This window comes from Parambassis ranga, chromosome 9 (assembly GCF_900634625.1).
Source record: "Parambassis ranga chromosome 9, fParRan2.1, whole genome shotgun sequence".
Lineage (NCBI taxonomy): Eukaryota > Metazoa > Chordata > Actinopteri > Ambassidae > Parambassis > Parambassis ranga.
This window is the reverse complement of record NC_041030.1, coordinates 9,022,719-9,047,846: the sequence shown is the minus strand read 5'-3', so window position 1 is coordinate 9,047,846 and position 25,128 is coordinate 9,022,719. Positions and strand designations below refer to the sequence as shown.

General features: G+C 40.9%; 1 protein-coding gene across 1 annotated transcript; it reads left to right on the top strand.

Annotated features, from left to right (window-relative positions):
* The first annotated feature begins 1,450 nt into the window (after positions 1-1,450).
* bin3 (bridging integrator 3) lies at positions 1,451-25,112 on the top strand. Its single transcript, XM_028414509.1, has 9 exons — positions 1,451-1,558; positions 6,784-6,832; positions 7,508-7,548; positions 10,269-10,330; positions 11,758-11,894; positions 16,057-16,097; positions 20,231-20,372; positions 21,439-21,573; positions 23,671-25,112. Exons 1-9 carry the CDS (start codon positions 1,551-1,553, stop codon positions 23,815-23,817), a joined length of 762 nt encoding a protein of 253 aa, XP_028270310.1. The 5' UTR covers positions 1,451-1,550; the 3' UTR covers positions 23,818-25,112.
* The last annotated feature ends 16 nt before the right edge of the window (positions 25,113-25,128 follow it).

The window sequence follows — 25,128 nt, the reverse complement described above, 5'->3', positions numbered from 1 at the left end:
ATTTCATCAGTCTCACTGTGTGTGAACGCATGTGTGTGTGTGTGTGTAAGACGTTCTGTTTTTGTGACATGACTGATACCATTTTATTTATATGATTTCTCCCATCAAATAAAGGCTGCACTGTCTTCTCCTTAACAATAATTTGTGTAACGTGAACGCTATAGATATGCATCATTAACATGTAAAACTCAAAAACAACACCTTCTTAATAATGGTCGTCCAAGAATAATTTATGTTGTGTGTGTGTGTTTTTTTTCTTATGTTCTATCATCCAAAAGTGGGCGGCTGAGAGCTCTGAAATTGGAATTTGCCTCATCTTCGTCCTCTGCTCCATGTTGAATGTGAGCCAAAATCAGCAGCCATCTTTGTGCCAAACTGGGTTGCAGGGTTGGCTGATCAAAAACAATACATGATGAGAACTCAACAGGAGCAACTAATCGGAACTGTGACTGCCGTCTGCTTCCAGCTGAAGGCGGCCTTGTGCTATAATGTTTATATGTGTTTGGTTTAGTCCCCGTAAAAAAAAGTCGGCCTAGGGCAAGGCCAAAGGTTTGGGCTCATTCATGCTGACTAATAATTGTAGGATTTTTTTAAAAAAGAAACTCATGTTTGAAGAGATTTCAATAATATGTAGATATTATAGGCTACTCACGTCATCTTATGGACTACAGGGTGGCTTCAGGGATTTTGTGGTCTTCAACAGTGACACTGGTGTTCCGATGGAGTCAATACTCACTGTTTTCTGTTGTGTTGTGTTTCCTTTCATTACAGTATATCCTCATGTTTGCATGTGCACGGAAATGTTCCAAAAGTGCTACCCCCAGATGCTGTGGGTGGTGCTCATTTCTTTATTATGCATGAAAATACAAGTCACATTGGGTGAAATGGGATAAACCTAACAACAATGCAAGACAGACAATTGGAAACACACACTGGGATAACTGTTCTGTTGGCTTTTTTTTTGTTAAAGAAAAACAAGAGGTCTTGTTTAATATGTTGTGGATGTCTTTAGCCTACTTCATGTTTTATTACCTTATAATAAGGTCCTTTTATGATGAGCTGAATATTGAAATGAATTTTACTATATCCTTGTGATGGGGAGGTGTGCTCTCCTGTTTACTTGGCACTTCAGTTTGTTGTAATGCAATTGTTTTGTTATTTCTATGTAAGTACTTGAATAAAGAAAAATATAACTTGCCTTCAGTTGACTTGGGTCTCCACGTAAGCGCGAGCACATCCATGCGCGTACACACACACACACACACACACAGTTTAAATTACGAAATCAAAACTATAAATACTGTACATAAATGTATAACAAAAACACTGTCCGTCTCATACTATTATATTAGGATATCGTGGCGGATTATTGTTTATTATTTATTTATTTGCTTCTGTCAAAAAAAAAAAAACTTATTTGGAGGAAACACGAGCGGCTCTGCTCCGGACTTCCTGTTTAAGCTCGGTTGTTGTCAGTGGTGGATAGGGATGATTCACGGAAGATAATAACACTACTCAATGAAACCGGAATAAAAACAAAATCACTCAAAATGAGCTGGTATGTATTTCGGCTACAAAACTGTAATTATATATAAGAATGAAACATAACATGTAAATATTTTACGTATTACTGTAGTTCTGGCTTGTCGTTGCGGGCTCCGACTATTTCCTGGAGGCACTACACACAAGAGTCCAGTAGTAGTTAGCTCTAGCTTGTTAAACTCCCGAATAAAACATGTTTGCTGCCCTTTTTGTTCCTATTTGAGTAACAAGTCTGCACAAAGCAGTTTATGTAAAACATTTGATGCAAAGAGCAACTGTTGTAGACATCTATGTTTGTTTTCCTCGATCGAAAGATGTTTGTTCAAGTCGTGTAGCAACTTGCTAGTTTGCTACTTAGTTCACGTTAGCTAGTTTTGAGTGCTGAAGAGAATGACGAGTGAAGGACTCTCAGGTGTCGTAACGTTGTAGTTTATCTGGTTGTGTATACTGTAAAGAAGCATAGCTGTGCCTTTAACATTGAAAACATGGGTTAGCTCATTGTCAGGTCAGCGGGGTCAGTGGTGAAGCCATTTAAAGGGATTTAATCTGCAGTCCACATTAATCAGCGTCTGTGTTGTTATGGGGGGGTCTGTTATCTGTTGGGAAAATGTAATCTGTTTTTTTATACTCTTGTGTACATGTGTGGTTGTTTTATTTACTTTTCTTTGAATGTACTGTATATTTCCGAACACTGGGTCCTTGTGTTGATACGCTAAACATGTTAACTGGTGCCAGCCAGGTACGGGATTCATCATCATCATTATTTATGACTGTGCCTAAAAGTTTTTTTTTCCCAGTGAACAACATTTTTTGATCAGTGTGTTTCAGATTAGATGATAACTTAAGGATAAAAGTATCTAAGAAATTCTGACTACCATTATCATCTACATATTACTGTCATTATATTATTATATAAAATGTGCAAATGAGTACAGTTACTGTTTTTTGTATTGATCACACAAACATTAAGTTCAGTGAAATAAGACAGTTGGAGTGAACAGTTGGACCTCACAACAGCACTTTTAGACAGCCATAATGTTGCTAGCTTCTTCGATCTGTTAATGTGATGGCATTCTGTCACTCAGACATGGTTTAGATTTACATTAAACTTTCCCCTTTATTCAGATATACTCTTTACAGTGATAAAGACAGCCAGGCACATGACTAATGTTTGCCGTCATGTTCTTGACACTGGAAAGCATTCTTAGCATCCTGCATCTCCTTCCACGTTGCCATCGACATGGCCCGTTCATACTTGTCATACTCCTTTTCCTCTCTGACCTCTCAGGAATATGTCTTTCCTTGTGGTGTCTTTGCTCCTAGATGTGAACAGCCTCTCTTCACTTAATGTCTCAGAAGTCTGCTGATGCCTATCTGTTAATAGGACTGCATTCGGTTCAGACTTCTGCAATGTTGAAAGTAATACAAAGAACATTTACAGCAAAAACAGCCACTTAATTTCGCTGTAGGTTGTGGAACACCACCTTACTCATTGGCAGTATTCCTCACTTATATCTTAAATAAAATTTAAGAAGAAGGCAGGACTTACAGTAACAGTGCTGTCAAAAAGAGAAGACACAAGGTACAAGAGTTTCCACTCAGTTGCTTTCTTGCACTAAGTTACCCTCTCAAGAACTGCCATCAATAGCAGGACACAAGATTTATTAGACGAATTTTCTAAAAATGTTGCAACAATAGGAGCTTGAGAGAAGCACTCTGAAAATTAGATTATGATGCTTCCTGTGCATAAACAGCAACCACTGGATTTACACTGTAATAGAAAGAGCACATGTTTGAAAGAACCTTTTGTCTTTTAAGACATCTGCTCAGATATTCTACCCAATCAGGTAATTTGACAGACTTATTGATACACTTACTTTAAGAGTAACCTCTATTGCATAATAACTGGCTTTTGTTTCTACATCACATAAACATTTATTGCAGATTTGTATGTATGTTAACCTCATTTTGTAATACATTACACATTCTAAGTGTCATTTTCAGGCAAGACTGTAATCAAGTAAGGAAGATGGCGTCACTCAGTCAGACACTCAATAGATGGCAGGCGACCCTTTTCCAGCACGCACTGACAAACACAAGGTCAAGAGTTGGGTGTCCAACCAGTAAAAAGAGTTCTTTATGGGCTCTGCTGACTGATGCATTCCTGCAGGGCCTGCACACTTGCTGCTATGACGTGAGAGGTTTGACTTTGGGGTCATCATCAGAACAATTCCACTTCCCAACATCTTCAACTAGTTCTCTGTGCTCCATGGAATATTCGTGGTCAAATGATGCACTATCTCTCTAATGGTGTACACACTTGCAGATTTGGTGAACAGCCATCGGTTCTTCCAGTCAGTGCATAATGTGTCCCAGACAGAGGGGACTGTTATGTCTTTGTTCTTGCCTACGTGCTTGCTTGATGGCAGTGACGTTTATCCTATTACAGCAAAGATCAGATAGCTGTGGAAATGCAAGTTGACCAAGTGGTTGACAGTGATGGCAAAAGTGTAAAAGAATAGTTTTTAATGCATCTGGACATAGAAATGGGAAATGACCGAACATTACCAGTGACACCCATTTCTTCATTATGTTTCTGTAATTCAATATGTTTACATTTGATTTCCAAAGGACCAGATTGCGTAACAGACCATTTTTGTTGTCTTCGGCTGTCTTGTGGTCAGATCTCTGCCATGCCAGACACCAGTTCTGGGTTCACAGGGCCAGAGTTACCAATGTTTCTAAATGTGACAGCCCCTACAGAAATATTGCTGTGTGAAGAAACGTTAGAAATGATTCTCACAGTGACTACCATCCTGCCTCTTTCTCATTCCCTCCCTCTGCTTGCAGTTTTCCTCTCCCCTCCCTGAAGCACACTTCACTCTGTGTTTGCCAGTTCTCATGAGCAGCTGAAGAGAGTGGCCACTTTCCTTTGGCTCTTTCTAGAAGTGCAAATACTCTACATCTATAACATTAGGAGTGTCCTTCAATTTTTTTCCAAACACATACAGTATATGCTTTAGTAGCTTAAAGGGAAAATCCTTCCTAATATAGTTACCTTTGGGCAGACAACCTTCACGCCATCTAGAAATAAAATGTTGGGTCCTGTCCCTGCCAGTAGTGCAGTATAGCAAAATGAGAGCATTGAAAGCAAATATTTAAATATATGTTTCATGATGCATTGATGGCTGGGGTACTGTTGCAGTGTTTATACTTAATTCTTCCATTGGGTTTTTGCAGCGGATGTCATGATTTTCCTCCAGACACACCCACCAATTGGGAGCAAACATCAATAGCTGCTTCTGAACTTCTTCTGAACTGCAATGCTGAAAAAAAATCTAAATGTCCAATCACTTTTCTTAAATTACAGTTTATACATTTAGTCACATACATTAAACACATTATCATACTCCTTATTACAGAGAAAATTCAGCCACCACATGCATGTTAGTGTAGTATGTATAGCAGCTTTTAGTTTAAATCCTATTGGAATATACAGTATGAGTCACTGGTGTAGTTGTAATTTCTGCCTGAATTAGGATTTCATCATTCACAAATACTGGAAAATGATGTGGGCAAACGTCTCACAAATCATTGGGGCATGTGCCAAACGTAAAAATATTACATTAGCAAGTGGAACAGTTGTCACAACAAGTCCTAGTCAGCCACACTGATGGAACGGGTTAATTAACATTAAAAAACTAGTTTATCAGCAGCAAGACAAAAACTCTTGATGATCGTCTTTCTGTTATGTGCCTAGATGGGCTGAACTAGTGCTCAGTTGTTTTGTCCTAAATCATCTGGTGAAAACTGATCTTTTAATATGTAGCGTGGCTGTGGGAATTTGCTTCATGTTATTGTAGCTTTGGGAGAAGAGTTTGAGCTCTTGTCTAATCGTACATTCAAAGAACTCTTCTGTTACGTAAGTTATGCAGCTGTTGGACTTTACAAAAGAAATCCTGTACAGCATGAAAACTGCTGTTTGCATACGTACTGTAATTATTGTGTGACGTTACAGAGTGACTATCAGTTCATCAATAAAGTATGAGTCACCATAGTGAAGCTGACTAATTTCTGTGGTTATTTTCCATTTTGGCTCATCCAAATGATGACATCATGGGTGAAACCACTTTCCTGAGCCAAAAGTTATCAAATGTTTTTTCACTGTTTGGATTCTGATGGCTGAATGTCGTATATATACCAATTGAAAATGAGGTCAGGACAATTGATAGCTGATACAAGCTGAAGTACACCACAGAACCAGCTAATCAAATACTAAGCCACGAGTGAAACCAGTTCCTTTATATTTTTTGTTAGATTAATCCTGCTCTTTTTTGACCATGTGTAGTTTTGTGATTGAGCTGTCATCAAAAGGATCTTCCACACACATCAGTAGCATTGCCTGGTTGCACAACAAGGCCCCTACATCACACCCTCTCTTTTCCATCTCATTAGTCTACACACCTTTCTTTTGACGCAGCTGCTGCCTCACCCTGCCTGTCAGTAGCAACTGTCCATCATACAGCTTAGATTTCAGACCATTAGTGCCACATGAATGACAGCTAAGAGCCAATCACATTGGTGCAGCAGTGTTTTCTGTCTCATGGTTTCCTAAGCCTCTCTGATGCTAGGCAGCAACTTATCAAGGCACAGGCAAGGTTTTGAAATGGGGATAAAAGATTGTTTTAACTAAGGAGAACACGTTTCTTTTACAAAAACTGGAGTGGAGATCTCTGTGTGTTTTCTTTTTTGAGTGAAGAAAAGTTGTTCAACCTAAAAATTGCATACAGCTTTTGGAGATGCAGCAAACCTTATGGCATGTTTTGGGGTTAATTGTTGTCCTTTCTGTGACATTGTCTTGGCATATGAGCATGTCTGATAGACATTTAGAAAAATGCTTTTCCTTGATGCACAATACAACATCTGTGTTTGATTGCCAGCCTGGGTCATGCTGAAAAAAAACCACAGAGAGGGGGCAACCACTTCTGTTGAGTGATATCCGCCTGCAGTGGCAGCCAGATGTGATCAGTGATGACATGAAGTTAATGTACATGATTCTGTGTGTGTGTGTGTGTGTGTGTGTCAGTGGCAGCCACTTGTTCAACCCTAGACCTGTGCCGACATCTCGGCAGGCACCATGCGGCTGATGAAAATCTAAGCTTTCAGTAATCTCACCTGATACAGAGTCATTTTCCAGTTTCATATGTCTGTTACCTCTCATTGCTTTCTTTGTCATTTCAGGATTCCCTTCAAGATTGGACAGCCGAAAAAACAGATTGTCTCCAAAACTGTAAGTCACTAAAACACACTTTCACATTCTTTCTTTTTCTTGTGAAAGATTTAGGTGAATAAGACAAACTTTGAGGCAGTATTAAAAGTGTTTAGGCTTAGGGTAAAGCTAAAGCTGTCAAGCAACAAGAATAGTAGTGTGCCACTGTCAAAAGATTATTGGATGGCAATTTGTCCAAGCCATTGAAGGAGGTAGAGGGGGTTACCTTGAAGTGACAGTGAGTGGGGTGTTCTCCTTGCTGGAGAAAACCACTTCCACTGTAATGGCTCTGTGGCCCAGCAGCCACTGTCAGACTGGGTTTCCAGCTTCCTGTGCCATCCTAAGTAAAAACCATGGAGTGGGTTAGAGGCAGCCCAGTTAGATGATCCACTGGTGACAAAGTGTCAGCTACCTCCTTCGTTGTTTTGGCCGCTGTGTTTAAACATTGGAGCCCACAGAACCACAAGACAGGAACCCATGAGGCCTCTGTAACTGTCTTGACATAGTTGAACAAACTATCTTAAACCTCATTTCAGACCAACACAGTGGGTCAACACATGTCAGCAAGCCCTGGTTTACTGTCCTGGCTGGCTTAGCTAACTCGACAACAAGTTATTTATCCAGTCAATAGCCTGATTTTTATTTTTTTTCTAAAAATGTTGCGTATGTAATGTATGTGCATTCGTTCCTTTTTAGGTCGAAAGGGACTTTGAGCGAGAATATGAAAAACTCCAAAAGTAAGTTGGTATTTTACACTGATTTTATATGTTGTACTGTTGGAAATCCTTATATGCATGTTTCCTAAAATGTGTTTTTCTCATCATTTCCCTCATAAAGGCATTTTATATAAGTACTAAGTTTTCAAATTGGTCAAAACGCAAATCTATTTTTCTGCCTAAAACTAAAATAAATCTTGTGTCAACTGTAAAGTGCTATTTGTTTCTAAACAAATAAGATGAGGGTACAGAGCACTTAAAAACGCACACTCAAAAGTTCAGTACATCAGGGCCTTGCCTTACGGTGAGGCTGTGGTTATAGAAACTCCCTGAGGGCCCAGCAAAATGAGTGGGAGCACAATTTTCCTCTCAGGTTTTGCTGAGTAGGAGGACCCTGTATCAGTAAGGTGTGGTGCCAATAGACCTTATAGATGAGTCAGAGCAGCAGACTTGTACAGGCATTAAGGTTCTCCACCCTAGAGATCCATATCAACGCATCAAGGTGCATCTGCAGCCTAAAAACAGTTTACCTGATAGACAATTTCTACTTTTACACCAAAGATGTTGGAAGATCAAGATGTTTACCTGTGTTGGTGGGGAAAAAAATCAAACGTCAGTTTATATTTTAAATCTTTAATCATCTTTAATTGACTGAAATTAGACATCTTTAGTAAGTAACTAGTTTTTACACATGATCTTTTTGTGATGTTCTTGTGTAAATGGCAAACATGCCTGTTCGTTAGCTGGCAGCATACTTGGCATCTATGTCTTTGTCTTACCCAGAAAATGCAGTATTGCCTTTCTAGTTTTCATTAGATGATGTGGTGTGATGATTGTGGCTGGTATGACTGGTGTAAGGGGCAGCAGCTGCTCCAATAGGTCGCTCTTTAGCACCTTTTGGATAGAGACTTGAGGCTCACCTGGCACTCATCCAGAGAGGCTCTCTCACTGTCGGTGCTGACAGAGTGGAGAAGATGCAACAGTATTGTGCAACACATTTTTAAGTAGGAGGTAGTGTCTGGAACATGAATTTCACATGCACAAACAAACACTACAAGAGCACATTTTGAGTGTACAGGCATTGGTTTTAGAGCACGCTAGTTTGTTTACATATGCTTTCACCCACTGTTTTGACACTGTGATTGGCAGGGTTTTGCCATTATGCTGTTTTTCTCCTCACCTTAATATGTTTCATCACTGAAGTACCTGTACTACACTGTTTAAATTTCTGTTTGTAATTCATGATGCACTGAAATAAGAGTTGCATATAGCACTTTACACTACATTTATGACAGTTATGCAAAATGATTTCCAAACTGCCTCTGGAAGAATAACAGAAAGGAGAAAACTGGCCAAATCTGTTTTTCCAGATGTCTATAAAAATGTCATGATCAGTTTTGTAGTTGCAGGTATGACTCAAAGCAGATTTGTAATATGATAGCTGCGTGGAAATATTGTCTCTTAGGTCAGCTTTTCAAATGCACATTAGATGTTCCCAACAAAACAGAAAACAGTTTGCCTGAAGTCTGCACTCTGCACTGTGTTTGCGCATTCATAATGTTTGCTTACTGAATACAGTAAATTGTGAATGCGAATAAACAGGAATCATTTGATAAAGACTAAATCCTGCCTGAACTATTGGAAATAAATGTGTGAAAAGTAGTCGTCCATTTTCATTACTTTAGAGGAAGGCTGACATGGCTTGTGAGACCCAGTTACATCTAATTGGTGAGAGGGACACAAGAAGTTACTGTGGAGATTGTTCTGACAGAATGTTTTTTTTCCTGTGGTGTGAACAGTAAGAGATGAAGTTACATCATTTACTGCAAATGACATTTTTGGAACAACCTCCATCTGGTCTGTGGCAGTTTAGCATAAAATCACCCCAAAATGTCAAGACCACAAAAGACTTAAGAGGGCAAATAATCATTTAAAAATATTTAAATTGTGTGCCTACATCATCACACGCCTTTGTTGGGAGATAATATAAATGAATAAATAAAATTGAGATTCCAGTTGACTAAAATCACAGCTGTTGAAATACAAGTGCAATCTCACATTGCCTAATATTACTAATGTCCCTATATTTAACAGTTTGTGTTTGGTTTATGCACTGTGAATATGCAGGAATAAGCCGGTGTGTGTTTGTTTCCCAGCTGCTCAACAACCATAAAAAAGCATCAGTTCCCTGTACTGTAGGCGACTGACTTCCATTTTGTCTGAAATAGCCATATCAATTTTATAAATGTCTACATCTTGTGGCTACTGACCGTACCAGAAATCCAACAGGATTACAGTTTCTGTTTTCCTATTTATTATAATCCTTGAAAAGCAGTGATGGAAGTGAAACCCCGCCACATTGCATTTTTCATTAAACTAGGAGAAATGATATGATGGCAGTCTCAGGGGAGATTCTAAACCCCTTGTTTGCCTTAATTGATATAATGAATGGCATGTGTTTTCAGCCTCCATAGTCTGGTAATTGCCATTTTTAACACCCATCAATGGAATATGTGCAGTGGAATGACTGAAGACATTAATGCTTTTGAGCGGAAATGCAGTTGACAGTAACAAGAAGGATTCCCTGCATTGTTAATTAGCCAACATATTTTATGTGGAATCAGTGAAATGTGTAATTCCTCCACGAACCACACCAATTTTGTTTTCTAGAATTGTGCTTGCTTTATCTATGTATTGTCTTTGCTGATGTCTTACTGTGCCACTACGCGCTTGTTCCACAGGCTGGAAGATCAGACGAAGAAGCTTCACAAAGACATGAAGAAAAGCACTGAGGCTGATTTAGGTGTGTTCTCCTACCAACGTGTGTGACTGGCATGCCATTGATCTCCACTTGTGCACCAACATACTTGGATGTTGCTTGGCAGGTTTTTCCAGGGCTATAAAGATGTTTTGTTGCATTGGTTTGTTTGTGGTGAGTTATCTTTTCAAAAGGTTTGAAATGAGACAAAAGTTTGAGTTTCCGCCTAATCTTTCTTGTACAGGCCATCCTAGCGGGCGTCTTTTCGCTTCTCTGCCATTGTTTAAATGCACACTTGTCTTCCACAAAACTCTTGTTTACTCTACATTTATTTGCTTATTTGTTGGTTTTGGGTATTTGGGAAGTAGCAGTAGACATGGCCTGTGGTAAGTAGTCAGTTGTGGGGGTGGAGGAGCAGGGACGGATGGAGCAGTGAGAGGCTTCTTCATTTCCTCTCCTTTGTGCTCTGGAATATGGATGTCTGCATCATCAAAGTGTCATAGCTGTCAGGGCCTCATTATCGTTAATGGATTCCATCTGTTGCACAGGTCCCATCTCGAACTGCTACCAAACAAAGACGTGGACCTACTCTGCATGTCAGCACTGCATTTAATACACTGCTTTTTATATCGACCCTCATTTATCGGTTTAGAGGTGGTGTAGTTCTATTGAATTTAATAACAATCAGGTGAAAGACATTCATATCTTTTAAGAGCTCCTCCAGTACACAACTTAAATTAGGCAGAGTAACAAAAGGCATAGTAGTAAGGGTACCTGTGCAGTGACTGAGCGTTTACTGTTCTTCGTGTTTCAGTCCCGGTAGATTACAGTGGACATGAGTTTCACTGATTTGTCACCATTTGATTTGCATGTCTCTCAGTCATAGCAGACCAGGTCAAATCAATGATTTGTTACTTGGAGCTAAGGGAGAAATGCTACATTGTGATAATTGATTGGGTGGGAATTGGTCTTGAGAGAATCCCAAGGGACTGTGAAAAGACCGATGAGTGTTTCAGAGCTCCATAAAGCCCATTTTCACCACAGCCTTTCTTGTCAGCTCGGGTCTTCTCATTGTAGCTCATTTATTTTGACAGTGAAGCCATAATCTGATATGTGCTCTGTGTCTAAACAAAGTGGCATGAGTGCAGATTAACAGTAATTGGCCCTGTCAGTGTAGAAACATGGCAAAGAGTCCTTGCTGCACTTGTGAATATTCAATACGGCAGACAGCCCCACCACCCCCTCAGATTTTTACAATGGGGGCAGAACTGCTCTTTTTTAAAAGTTCACCATTGAATATCCTACCACAGACACTGATGAAACGCCTAAAGCCTTAGTGTAATCCACAAAAATCACCCCAACAATTGAGAATGAGGGAAATCTGGTATATAAATAAACCAAATTGCCTTTTTCATAAACTGTGTTTTAACATCATTCTCTGCTTTGTGTCTGGGTCTGTGTGTGGGCTTCAGCCATGTCCAAAGCAGCCGTTAAGATTTCTGCAGACCTGCTAAGTAACCCGCTGTGTGAGCAGGACCAGGCCTTCCTGGAGTCCATGAACTCCTTAGATACGGCTATGAAACTGATGGATTCCTTCAACCAGGAGAAGGTAAGATCCTTTTATACTCTTTACATTTTTAGTATGTTATCTCACTTCTTTGCGATCGCTCTGCGTTTTCTTTGTAGAAATGGCAAATATTTTTTTCCACAGATGAACAAAGTAAACACTGTTGAAATGCATGTTTTCATATTTGTCAATATTGTACTGCCTGTAGACTAAAACTATCCGTATGTCTTTCCTTCTGCTGTTTTTGAAAAGCATCTGTGGTATCATCCTCTATAAGCTCAAGCTACTGGTTATCAGCTGTGAAAATTGATGCATTTGTGACTCACTGGTGTCTAAAATAACTCATACAATGGAAGAGCCATTTTTCAACAGAAGAATATGCCCTGCCACAAAATTCATATTTGAGTAAATCACAGCTTGTATAGAAAACACCCCTATTGTGTTGCTTGCATTCCTTACTGTAACAAACATTTGACTTCAGTTTATCACTTTTTTTGTGTTGAGGGCTCACCCTCATTTTGTCTTGCAAGGTCAGAGCCAGACATTTTTCCTCATTTGTGGAGATCACCACCTCTTTAATGCGCTGCATTTTTGTTGGTTGTACCAGATGAAAAAATGTCCCCAACAAGTCCCCAGATGTTCAGAGTACCATGTGAATGACAGTCTGACCATATTACAAGTTTAGCCAAAACATTTCCCAACCTATTCTTTATGTTAATTGTCCTACATGTTGTACATATTTGTGGTTTATGTGTTGACATTTGCAGCATCTGTTGAATTAGACTGCATTTGCTTTAAGGTCGCTGCTTCTCGCTCCTTTATATTTTGTCCTAGGGGGCCAACTATAGCTAGACCGACATTTTCAGAACTGTAAGCAACACAGCATTCTCTTGCCCACTCTTCCACAGCTGTACTTTGAGAAAATCTCTTCTTTGGCTCTGAGTTTATTTGCAGGTTGCACTTCAGAGTTTGATTAGAATCATTGCCACAGGTAGGTATAATGTGAATCATAGTGGCACCGCATGTGTTCATCCTCAAGGCACTACACTGTGAAGGGTAGACATTTAAAGAGGAAAAAAATGCAGGAGAGAACACAGGAGATCATACTAAGGCATATACGAATTGACTTTTTTCCATCTGTGTTTTCTTGACTCATTGCCCTGCTAGTAGGTGTTCCAAGCTTTTCACATTTGTTGCCTTAAAATATTCCCCTTTTCTTTTCATATTTTGTTGTGAACCAGAATGATTTCATAACCACCGATCTAACAAGGTGCAGAAAATGAATTCCTTTGCAAACGGTGGATACATTTATTATTCCGTGGTAAAACTGCAGTGTTGTATCTCAGGAATAACAGACCATCTGTCACCTGGAAATGTACATATTGGGTTGAGAAGACATGATTTATATTTTCTGTAAAATCCCATGAAGTGAACTAGAAAAATCAAACCATAAAGTGTTCCCCACGGTATGCAAGTGAAGCTGTGTCTATGCTATAACCCAAATTTCTGTAAAAATGTTTTAAAGTGTGTGCGTATTGTCCATCTGGATAGCTTGGCATAGTGAATAAATAGCAATATAACTTAAATTGAATAACGAATATGCATTTTTGTCACAATATCAAGCCAAAAGCTTTGTTTTAACTTTGACAGAAAGCAACTTGATTTTCCAACAGAAAATGAAAATATTGTTTTGATCTACTTTATAGCAATCACTTTTGTTTCTTTGCGTCTCCAGCTTTAACATAGCAGTCTTTTTACCAGATTGGCTTTGCTCACAGCTCATCAAATTTTACAGGAGCCATTTTAAGTGACTAGACAAAGTAAAATGTAGGTTGGACTGAGCGTGTGGGTTTGTGACCCAGGGTGCTTATGTTCCAGGACTTGGCTTGGTTGAGTGCCCAGGAGAGCACTCCTGCCAGTTTGGCTGTTTTCAGGATAGTTTCACATTCTTCAGATTTTTATCGAATTTGCTTTCTTCTTCTTCTCATTTAAACTATGCACACTTGAATCATTTAAAGAAGATTAGAGTTGTCCTTAGCATCACAATCTCCATGCCCCCCCTGTTTCCTCCTGGCTAAAATTATAAACTTTATTAATAGCTTTAGGCAGTCCTTTTTCATCCTAACGTGTGTATTTTTATGTGTTTTGTGTCTGTAAAGCGTATAGTAGTGGATCAATTTTCTGGCTATATGGTGCGTAGTTTGCCTGCTTGGCTATGTGACTGTATGTTTGACAGTGATTCAGCCGGGCACTTTGATCCCACCACAGATTCCTACTTGTACAGGACAACAGTCACCAACTGTATTGACGTGGTTGTTTCTTTTTTAACACACTTTCATCCAGAGTGGATTTTGACAGCTAGGTCACACCTGATTTTCTCTGCACTTGTTTCAGTCTTACTAAATAAAAATCCTTGCCCTAACACAATGTTCAGTCTCAGGTTTGAGGCTGGGCTTGTGTGGCTCCTGTTTATAGAGTGGCTAAAAGTGAGCTAAAGGCAAAATAGTGATTGTGAGTCGTTTCTGGTCAGTCTGCTTATATGTATCACCTTTAGGTGCGCTAGGTGTTTAAAATCTAGCACAGCTCAGTGGAACACTACTCCATAACTTCTCCCTTCAAGCTGGCTGTTGATTCTGACGGCACCAGCAGCAAACCTTACTGCTCCAGCAAAACAGACACAAAAGCATCCACCCTTTGCTCTTCTCTGTGTTGAGACGAGATGTTCTGCCGCAGGGCCCGCAAGTGAGAGAGCCAGCAGATAAAACGTGCAGCGATAATGAAGGCAGCAGTGGCCCAGGTCTGTGTGTTTATTTCTGGGGCTGAGGAGGGCGCACAGCCCCGCCGGCACACTGCTGCCGAAGCTGAGCCCCAGTGTAGATGGCGGCAGCGCAGTAGAGGATGCTCCGTTTGGAGGGATATTGATTTCCTCTGCGATCTGTGTGTATTTTTGGGAGGCCTGTGTGCCGGGATGGCCTCTGCCCCGTGACTCACTGATGGAGACTGCTGCTTGAGCGTCGGCCTCAGGCTCTGCAGGGCCTCCAAGGAATAGCTCTCCCCCCCCTCTCTGTGGGAAGGGGCAAAGGGTAGAGGGCACCGGCATGCTTAAGCAAATCTGCCGCTGTTCTTCTCCCTCCTCGCTGCATGCTCTCACCTTAGAAGCTCCAGCGCAGCTCAAGTTGGGGAGGGGGAGATGGTGTGAATATGTAAAACAAAGAAAATGTGAATTCCCATGTACTTATTTGTTATTGGTTCTCTGTTTTCCCTCAAACCACAATCAACCATTTTGTACTTGGAATTCTGCCTGTGTGAGGCAGCAAGTGTTGCTGTATGTTCTCATAGATGGTCAGGGCATTTTACAAAGCAGCTGCGATTGTGCTTCCTTGTTTACATGTGATTGACTGTCCTTCCAATAGCAAGTGAACATATGATTAGTGGAGCTGTGCACTGTTCTCATGCAGCTGTCACTTTACATCTCGCTTTAAATTCTCCATCACTGTTTGTAGGATTTGCTCCTTACTTGATGCGATTGCCTTGTAAACTTGGCTCTGTTTGTATACTTGCAGATCTAGTACCAGTCAGTTTGAATCTGCAATGTAAATGATGCTGGAAACTTTATTAATTGTGCGCCAACTTCTGTCGATGAGACTTGGTGCTGGGGCTGGAGGCCTCGAGACGAGATGTTCGTTTACTTCCATTTAACACCCCCCTTCCCCTCTTTCTCTCCCCTGTCAGTTCAGGCAACCAGAAGGAGAATGCAGGAAAATATAAACTGTTATTGTTAAAATGTTTGTTTGCAAAGAACTTTCATCTTGTAAGGCAGCCCACCCTCCACAGGATTTGAAATCAGTTGGGCTTTGCTTTCATGTCCGTCCCCTGACAGTTCCATCCTTTTGTATCGCAAGCTCAATGAATATTCAGGGGTTTCTCCTCAGGGCTTGTGTACAATAAGAGTCAACGTCATGAAAGTTTCTTTGGAAGCCCCCCTCCCTTTTTTTCTTGAGTGCTCTGTTTGAAATATACACAATTGTTAATGTTTGTACTACGGCATTGCTTTGCTGCTAATGAGCGAGAGATGTAGAAGCTATTTGGTTCCAAGTTCTGTTCTGATGTAACTCAATTTGACAATGAATAACAATTTGTAATGTCACTTCCTTTAATGTGAGGGTGACTTTAGCTAAAGTTAATCATTTTTGTTTTATTACAGGTCAACCAGATCCAGAAGACTGTCATCGACCCTCTGAAAAAGTAAGTGTCAGTTTTAGCATACTTTTTAAGTTCCTATCTTAACTTTAAAGCTGGCTTTATATGTCACATAGTTATATATGGTAAATTAGATTTTTGTTGAGTGATTGTGTATGTTGTGTAATTTTTTTACATAAGATTTACCAATTATTTTAGAAGCTCAGCCAAATCATTGAAATATGTTGTAAGGGCATTTTAGTTCTGTGTTGTGGCATATGTTCCATATGACTCTCCGAGTAGATAAAGTCTGGTATCCCGTTGCAGTGCAGGGCCACAAAAAGGCCTGCAGTGTAGTAATACAGATTGTAAAAATGAACTTGGGAGTGAGCAGTGCTGTTGTGGTGGTTGTGTGTCTGGAAGAAAGTTTATTTGGTTTTCATTCCTAATACTCGCCCCCATTTGAGACAGCAGTGAGTGCAATTCCATTCCTTAAGCCTCACTTTGCACGCGCATACACGCACATAATGCAAAGCAGAGGTACTAAAGGGAGTGGTTGGACTATCCCACTCGTCTTTCCGGAGTGCTTGTTAAGGTTGTGCTTCCTCCTCTTGGCTCCTCCCAGGAGATTTAACATGTGCTGCAAAAAAGAGTGCATGTATTCTGTTTCTGTAGGTAATTTGTGTTGAACTCTCTCCCCCATAGAGCTGTCATTTTGTAAAATAACAATTGTGAAGAAAATCTTCTGTCAAAACATGAATAGGTTAGGTTAGTGTGTGTGTGTGTGTGTGTTTGCATGTGTGTGCTCTGGTGGCGGAGCAGTGACAGGATGGAATGGTTCTAATTTCCTCTTCCTGGTGGGCGGCAGGCGGACGTGTGGGCAGGCTCAGAATATGGCAAAGGGCCCAGCTTCCTGGGCCCAGAGCTGTGGATTGGTTGAGACGGAGAACTGTCTCAGGACAGTGCACACTCGCACAAACATGAAGATTTGCACAAATCCAGATTTTAGAGGGGGGTGCTGTCAGACAGAAATGGTATTTTAAGGCCATAAAGTTAGGCATTTACATGATTCTAAAACAGGGGAAGTAAGTTTCTAAACACATTTTAATGCCACTGACCTCCCTATTAACTTTTTCCTTTCTTAAAAAACAGCAATATTAGTTGTTAGTTTATCGAAGTGTCTTCTATAGAAGCCACAAAAGCTGCTGTACTTTAAAGCGTCCATTAAAATTCCATTAGTCCTTCACTAATGAATATTTTTCATTGTTTATTTGTCTCAGAATACTCCACTGGTGATCTTGTGTCATTGTAATGGCAATTAGTGAAGAGTTGAAAAGGAGAATGTCATGTTAATGGAAGATGACAGTGTCAATGTGTGTGATTGCTTTTTCTTTTTCTTTTTGCTGAACATCCTTAATACTGTGTGGTGAAATGCACAGTAAATAAAAGAAAGCAGCACCCCACTTCTTGCTCTTGTTCAGGCCAGACGTGATTTTCATCCACTCTGCGGGGTCACTGTATGACATCACTGTGTTATGTGAGGGGAGTGCGTGGGCTTTGAGGCATTTGTGTTATCTAGGCGTTCTAACCTAGCCCTTTCTGCTCTGTTGCTCTTTTGAGTGAGACAGAAGTCAAGCCTGTTTTGAAACCTTTGCCCAGAGTTGTGCTAGGACTGGACAAACCACCCTCACCCTTCTCATTTGGAGGAAGACTCTGGAGCAGGTTGTGAGGTCTGGAGCCAGTAGGACTATTTGGCCTTAGCTGTGCAGGTTTTTGAGGGGCAGTGATTGGGTTTCTTTTTTTTTTCTAAATGAAGCTTATTTGACAGGATGTTTTTTTCCCATCTTATCTGGTTTATTATGTAGCTTGGGAGTTTATGGTGTCTGAGTTTTAAGCAACAACGCACAAGGCAGGTTGCAGCAGATCAGATGTTTTTTTACTGGAAAAAAAAGAGTTTTTTCTGGCATGTGCATCACACAAGTTCTCATTGCTCCCTGCTCTTAAACAACTTATAGGACAGGCAGTAGTTATTAGTTTATTTCATTTAAAAAAAAAATTTTGCCACATGATGTAAGCTTAAAAATTTCATGACACACATAATAGTGGTAATCGGTGGTATTTTAGTGGCTTGCTTGTGTTTTTTGCGATGGTGATAGAGGACAGCCAGCCTTCTTCACTGAGGGTGTCTAGACCAGACTTGGGCTTGGCTGACGGGTCACACTGGCCTGTCTGTGGATTGGCAGCCGCTCATAAACACACTCTCTGGTTCAGATGCTATTTCTATCCAGCCTGTTCACCACACCCTGACCTGTCACATGGACAGTGGTGTGCACTGGGGCCACTGTGCAGCCCATAACTAGAAGAGGACCTCATCTAGACAGGCCTGACCACAAAGGCAGACCTTAGTGTCTGACCGGTAGTTGTCCAGCCAAGGCCAGGACATCGAGGGAAATGTCCAGAGTCTGGCAGCTTTAGACAAACTATCATAACGTCTTTACCTGCCTCCTAAACCAGAGCTAATGTGGCATATTGTCCTGTAAGAGGCCAGCAGTGTCTCTGTATTGCTGAAACATTAGTTTCTGGTAATGTTGTCCCTCCTTAGAGTGCAAACTGCTGACCGTTGTGGTGTGTCAACATGCTATCAGGTGGAGTGTGCTGGTGAGATTTCTCTCAGGCTTTGTGTCGTCTGAAATCTGGTTTGCTGCTGTGTTGTCATCAGCCAATAGGATTGTGCTGGAAAGCAGTCATGCCTAGAGGGCAGTTACATAATCCCTTGGCACTTCAAGTATGTGTACACTGGAGCAGATAGTAGACTTGAGGATCGGCATCCACCCCTGCCGTAAACTGGGCCAAAGTGGTATTTTATAAATAGCAGTAGAGCGTGGGCCGTGGGCTGGGCTGAGCTGTGCTCCGTGATGTCACTCAAAAGCTACAAGACCACTCCTTGCTTAACTTCCTGTCAGAAACAATCCCTGCTTGTCTGAAAGAGAGACTCAGTTCACGTCACTCTTAACCCCCACCCCCCACCCCCAGGCCTCCATTAAGGTGCCCAGACAGACACCATTGTAATCTAGGATTTCACAATAAATTTACAGGTTCTCAGTGGTTCCCTCATCTGCTGCTCAGAGCAGGGCAAGGGTTGGCATAGAGAGCAACGTAAATCATAAAGCCCACACATTCTGTGGCTAATAACGCTATGGGCAGAGGCGCACATAATAAACTATTGTAGTAGTGTGCCTACACAGTGTATGAAATGCTTTAAATGAGTCATTCAAAAAAGCTCTATCTAATTCTTCATTACAATTGTTTTTATTACTGACTCATAGGCACCTGTGTGAATAATCATGCTTCTGAAAAACACTCAGTGGTTTCTGTTTACACGTGAAAAAGGCCAAAAACCATGATGTTTCTCAGCTGTCAATTTGTAAATAACTGCTGGATTTTGCAGACACATTGGTGCTGTCTTTCTTCCAGCTTCAACTTCTTCTCAGACCTTTGTCGTGTCTTTAAAAATGAAGATAGAGAGTAACCAACTGAGTAGTAAGAAACACTGTGGGGTATTTTCTGCATATTTAATATGCTGCATATATGTCAAGTTCAGATACTATATTCTAAATATGTTAGCTTTAAATTTTATATTGTTATTGAATATTCTTTGAATATTATTAGGCACATATTGACTGTATACCGTATTCCTGCTTCCCATTAAAAACAGCCATAGAAGCAGTGCAACAAGTCCCAGGATGAAGACTCCTGTTGCTAAGTTACAGATGAATGTTTTCCTATTTTTAGTGCTGAAGACTAGGATTCTTGTTGCAAGAATATATTTTCATTTGGAATATGATAATTGTCACAAAATGAATTGTTTCATGCCATTCTGAACTACAGTAATTAGATAATAGATTAGAGGAAGCTTAATGCAGAGCTGTCCTCTGGGGTTTGAGAGTACCTCCACAATAAGATGTTGAACAGAGAGATTTCATTAAATCATAATGACTTTTATGAAGATACGATGCAAAGTACTAAATGCACGACTAAAATTTCAGAGGATAGGGGAAAAAATGGGTTTATATATTTTTGTTTTTCATCCTAATACTCCTGTGTGAGCAAATGCCTGCATGCATGCTTGTGCATGTTTTGTTTCATGCCCTGGTTACACTAGGTATGCCTAAGGTTTTCTGTTTGCTTGTTTTTTGCAGGTACAGTGGCGTCTTCCCAAGCCTTAACATGGCAGTGAAACGTCGGGAACAGGCGCTGCAGGACTACAAACGGTTGCAGTCCAAAGTGGAGAAGTATGAAGAGAAAGAAAAAACCGGGCCGGTTATGGTGAAACTGCATCAGGTACCATCAGTTTAAAGCTTGCATCCGTGCACGTGTTGGTCCACTCAAACACTCCCTCTAACTGTGCAGGAGCAGAGTTCACTTGTTCTTACATGTTGCACGTATTGTGAATAGAGCACAATAAGTGGAAAAAGACACAAATGCTGACTGGATATGAACAAAAATAGTTGAGCACATGCATACTGTACATGTGCGCTCCTTCACCCACGCAAGCTACCAGGCTCTCAAGTAGTGCCTTTTCAAAAAGGCACTGCTGCACATCTACAGGCACGTAATTGAGAATTGTAGACACACACATACACACACACACCACGAGGCCACTACAGAAACGCACACATTCACAGATAGTGCTGCAGTGTTGCCTATGCTGTTGCCGCTAACACATCTTCACATGGTGAGCCACCCACACACATTGAGAAAAGCACTGTCAGGGGAACAAAGCCTTGAAGAGGCCCCTGCATCCCTGCCCTTTGAATCCCTGTACACTTAAAGAAATGATCCTGACTAAACACTTGCATGCCATTTCGACTGCCATGTGAAAAGAAAACCAGCTAAGGTGAAGAGACCATCCCATAATACAGTCGATAAACAATATGTTGCAGTTTGAATATAGCGACTCCCCCCTTCCCCTTAATAAATATTCTCACCCTCTCACACTTATTCATTGTGCATTCCATAACTCCATGCCTACAGTAGACTACCCACTAATACATTCACACACAGATCAGTGGTGCTGGAGTCCACTCACAGCCAAGTCTGCCCACATTACCCACTCCTCCTCACTGTGGTCGTGATTACAGCCTTTTTTTGCACTGCCTCTCCGTGGGAATTAGGCAAATATCTCTGTGAACAATAAGAAAAAGAACACTAATGATGGCTCGAGCAATGAATTTACTTAAAACCAAGTGCTTTCTTGTTTGTCTTTCTCTTAATCTGTAGCTGCTTGTTCATATTTTTTTGTGGGAAGTTGTCTAATAAGTAATGTGAACTATGTAAACCAATGGTCTCTAAAGTCAGGACTAACTGATAACCTCTTCTCTTGTTTCCTCTTTCCCTGACACACCAGGCAAGAGAAGAGCTCCGACCAGTCAAGGAAGACTTTGAGGTAAAGAACAAGCAGCTGTTGGACGAGATGCCCAAGTTCTACCAAAGCCGCATCGACTACTTTCAGCCCAGCTTTGAGGCTCTCATCCGGGCGCAGGTTAGTGAATACCCCCAACCCCCCCAACAAATGGTTATCCTGTGAGGCTCTCACAGCTGCATGCACACACCCTCCTAACAGTGTGCTGCTACATCCTCTGAGCATTGGTTAAACAGTGGATAAAGTGTTTGATGAAGGGCGTGTTTAGCCCAAGCAGTCTGTCTCCCTCCACACAGTCCTAATGTGATTAACCCCCAGTGACGGCCCACACTGCTGTGTTTAGCCAGGCCTCATCTGTCTGGCTCCATCGCAAGCCTTCCTCTAACCTGAAGCTTCTCTTAAAGCGTCTCAAGTTAGCATCCCCCCCCCCCTCCCTCTCCACAGACCTGCCTGGTCATGTCATTTCCTCTTTGGGACTCACTGGCACACTCTTAATTGGTAAACCAGATTATCTCAGACCTAATCACAACTATGGACTGCTGTGATGCACTTTGAACTTAAAATGAGAAAATGGAGCAGTCAGTTGTATACAATATAAAATATTTTCACAGATCTACTTTCAGTTTTTTTCCCTTTTCACATCAAGTCACATTTTTAGGCATTTGTATGTGGCTTTTTGTGGTGTGGGAGCATCTATTAGTCCCACTAGCTATTTTATCCTCTCTGTATTATCTTTATTCATGTAGTTCATGCACATGAATGATCATTTACACACACAGCCACATGTGGGTGGTCAGTGGACCTCATCCCCAGCCTTGTTGTATATACTTGGTTCATCCTCCGCTCCGTTCTCTCCCAGCCGCTTGTTGCTGTTCAGCTCCCAGCAGCAGCAGCAGCAGCAGCAGCAGCAGCAGGAAAAGGCACAAAGGCTGTCCTTGTTGCGAGCCTTCAGCTTCACTACAATGAGTCCAATCCAACAACTGTTAGTGGGAAACACAGCCTGAGCTGTCTACCTGTACAGATGTTGATGAATTGAGACATTGTCTTCAGTTGAAATTAATCACATTTTCAGTGGATTCTCCTACAGTGGTGACAGTGTTTAATGACTTACTGCAGCTTACATTATTTTAATCAGAGGTCAAAGTGTCACCTCTCTGTATAAATATTAAGCAGCTGCAATTATGCTATGAAAAATGCCCAGACAGAAGTCATGTAAATCAAAGCTGTGTTTCACCCAAAGGCTCCGTAGTGTATCGTAGGTGGTCACAGTTGTGAGAGACTGCGTTTACCTCTTTGTGGTGGCTCGACTAATTGTAATAGTAGTCTTTGCTACAGAGGGCGCCTAGACACTGATCTGGTGTACATTATCATCACTGGTCATATGGACACTTCCGATGGCCCTTTCAACAAGCCACTGCTTTGGAAAAAAATATATCCGCTTTACCCCCACAAACAGCAGTAACCCAATACTTATGGCCCACTCATGTGGTTTAGGTGGCAAATATTTGTATAAACATGCATCGTTCTTACAGGCTGGAAACTTGTACAACGTGGTTTAGAAGCTTCCCTAGGCTGACTGGTGTCAGTTCTGTCCAACACATAGTAATAATAAAACCCTTAGGTGAATCACTAAACATTTGCCCCTCAGCCTGCAATAGAACACTCAGGCACAATGATTCCACCTTAAGAGCATCGCATCGCATGCATCGTTGCATGAATAAATATTGAGATGTGTGTGTGTGTGTGTGTGGGTTTCAAGGGGTTGTATTTCCCAGTACTTTCATTCTCTGCCCACTCTTCTGGAGTCTTGTAATGTGATTAAAGTCTATTAATCATCAAAGCAACTCTCTAGGGAGCCTGACTCATGAACTAAGGGGAAGAAGCAGGGGTGGGAAGTGTCAAGAAAGCTTTCAGTGAACACTCTCTATCTCTTGTTCAGATTGGGAGAGAAAAGCAGGGTCACTACCCACCGAAGTGCTGGGTTTTTGGGGCTTTGTCAGAGTTGTTTGATATCTGTGGGCTCCCCTATTCTCCTCTCAAATCACTTCCTTTTAGCAGGGTTGAAGACCAGCAGCTTCAGACTTGTGTAAGTAAATGCACGCTTAGATTGTGTGAGTGCAGCAGTTTTGGGTATGAATTTATGTTTTTTTCCTCAAGAGGCATCATCCTGTCCAGTTTTTTTCATAGATTTTTGTGTTTTTCTCTCTGGCCCATCAGGTGGTCTATTTCACTGAAATGTACAAGATCTTCAGCGACTTAACAGACCAGATCGACCAGGCAGGGTTGACTGACGAACAGAGAGAGAAGGAAACCGAGGCCAAGCTCAGCGAGTTGCGTGCTCTGTCCATTGTCGCTGATGACTAATGGAGGGAAGACGACAAGCTGGAAGCTGCTCTTTTCATGCCTCACTCAATGGACTGCACTCTTTTCAAGCTCCTCCGGAGTTCAAACGGACAGCAATGGCCTTAACTTGATTATCAGTTTGTTTCCTTGCGGCCTCGTTACCCCCTTCCTCCATTGCTCTTGCACTATACCCTAATCTTTCATTTTCTCTACAAAGACATTTAAAGCAGCTACATGCCACATTAACTAAGCCATCAGCCAAGTGCAACGTTATAAGCCAATATGTTTTCTTTTCTTTTTTTTATAAAGGATTCAAACAGCTCTCGTCAGAACTAATTAACAGGGTTACACTCAGTGGTTTCAAAGATATCTATGAGCATTTGTTTCTAAAGTAGGAAGTGAGCGAGGAAATGTTTCTATTAGTCACATCTGCTATGTTACCAACAATCTGTGAAACTGTTTTATTGCCCACCTCTGAAATGACAAACACTACAGATGGAATGTAATCTATTTTGGCCTTCTCTGATTTTCTGTAAGTTCACTCTGTGTGAGGGCTTTTTAAAGGGGTTTACATGGTAATATTTGTAACATCATCTGTGCATAATGTGCCTACTTTGTCCTGACTTTGAATGTAACGTGAAAACTAATTCATGTGAAGTGCATCGGTGTCGAAAGGTCGAAAGCTTAGGCTGCAGATAACCAGCAGCTGTCCTACGAAAACAAAGGCTAGTGCGTCCTCTAGTGGAAAACACTGGTTAATGACGCATGGCTTTTTCTTTTGTTCACATCATCCATCCTTTGTTCTATTGTTGGTCAGAGTGTTTGTTTGCAAAGAACCTCGCAAATTGCCAGTGCTCTACAAAGTTATTTATCTGTACCCTTAACACCAGGGTGGAAGCCTCTTTTGATTTTTTTTAGGCTTCTCTTGATTTTTGGACCAAATCATACTGTCATTGTACTCCTTTGTTTCCAGCTTCGATCAGGTAGAGCCTCAGTATGATGAACATACAAACTGATTGTTCCTGTGTTACGTTAGAGGGTTCTTATGAGGTGTCATACCAGAAAGTCACTTATTTATTCTTTGTTGTGGAAGTAAATGCTTATTATGTCCTTTTGTTAAAATCACTGTATTAATGAAGGTGCTTTTCTAAATTTGTCAGTTATAGAAATGGTTGATTTTTAAAATAAGACTTTAACATTAGTGTGGTTTTATTTAGGTTTTTAATGTATTAATACCACAAACTGTCAAGTGAAGTTTTTCAGCTGTTTTCTCATGGAACAATCAACCTTGAAATCAATAAACTATGAGAACAGCAGCCAGTCTCAATTTAT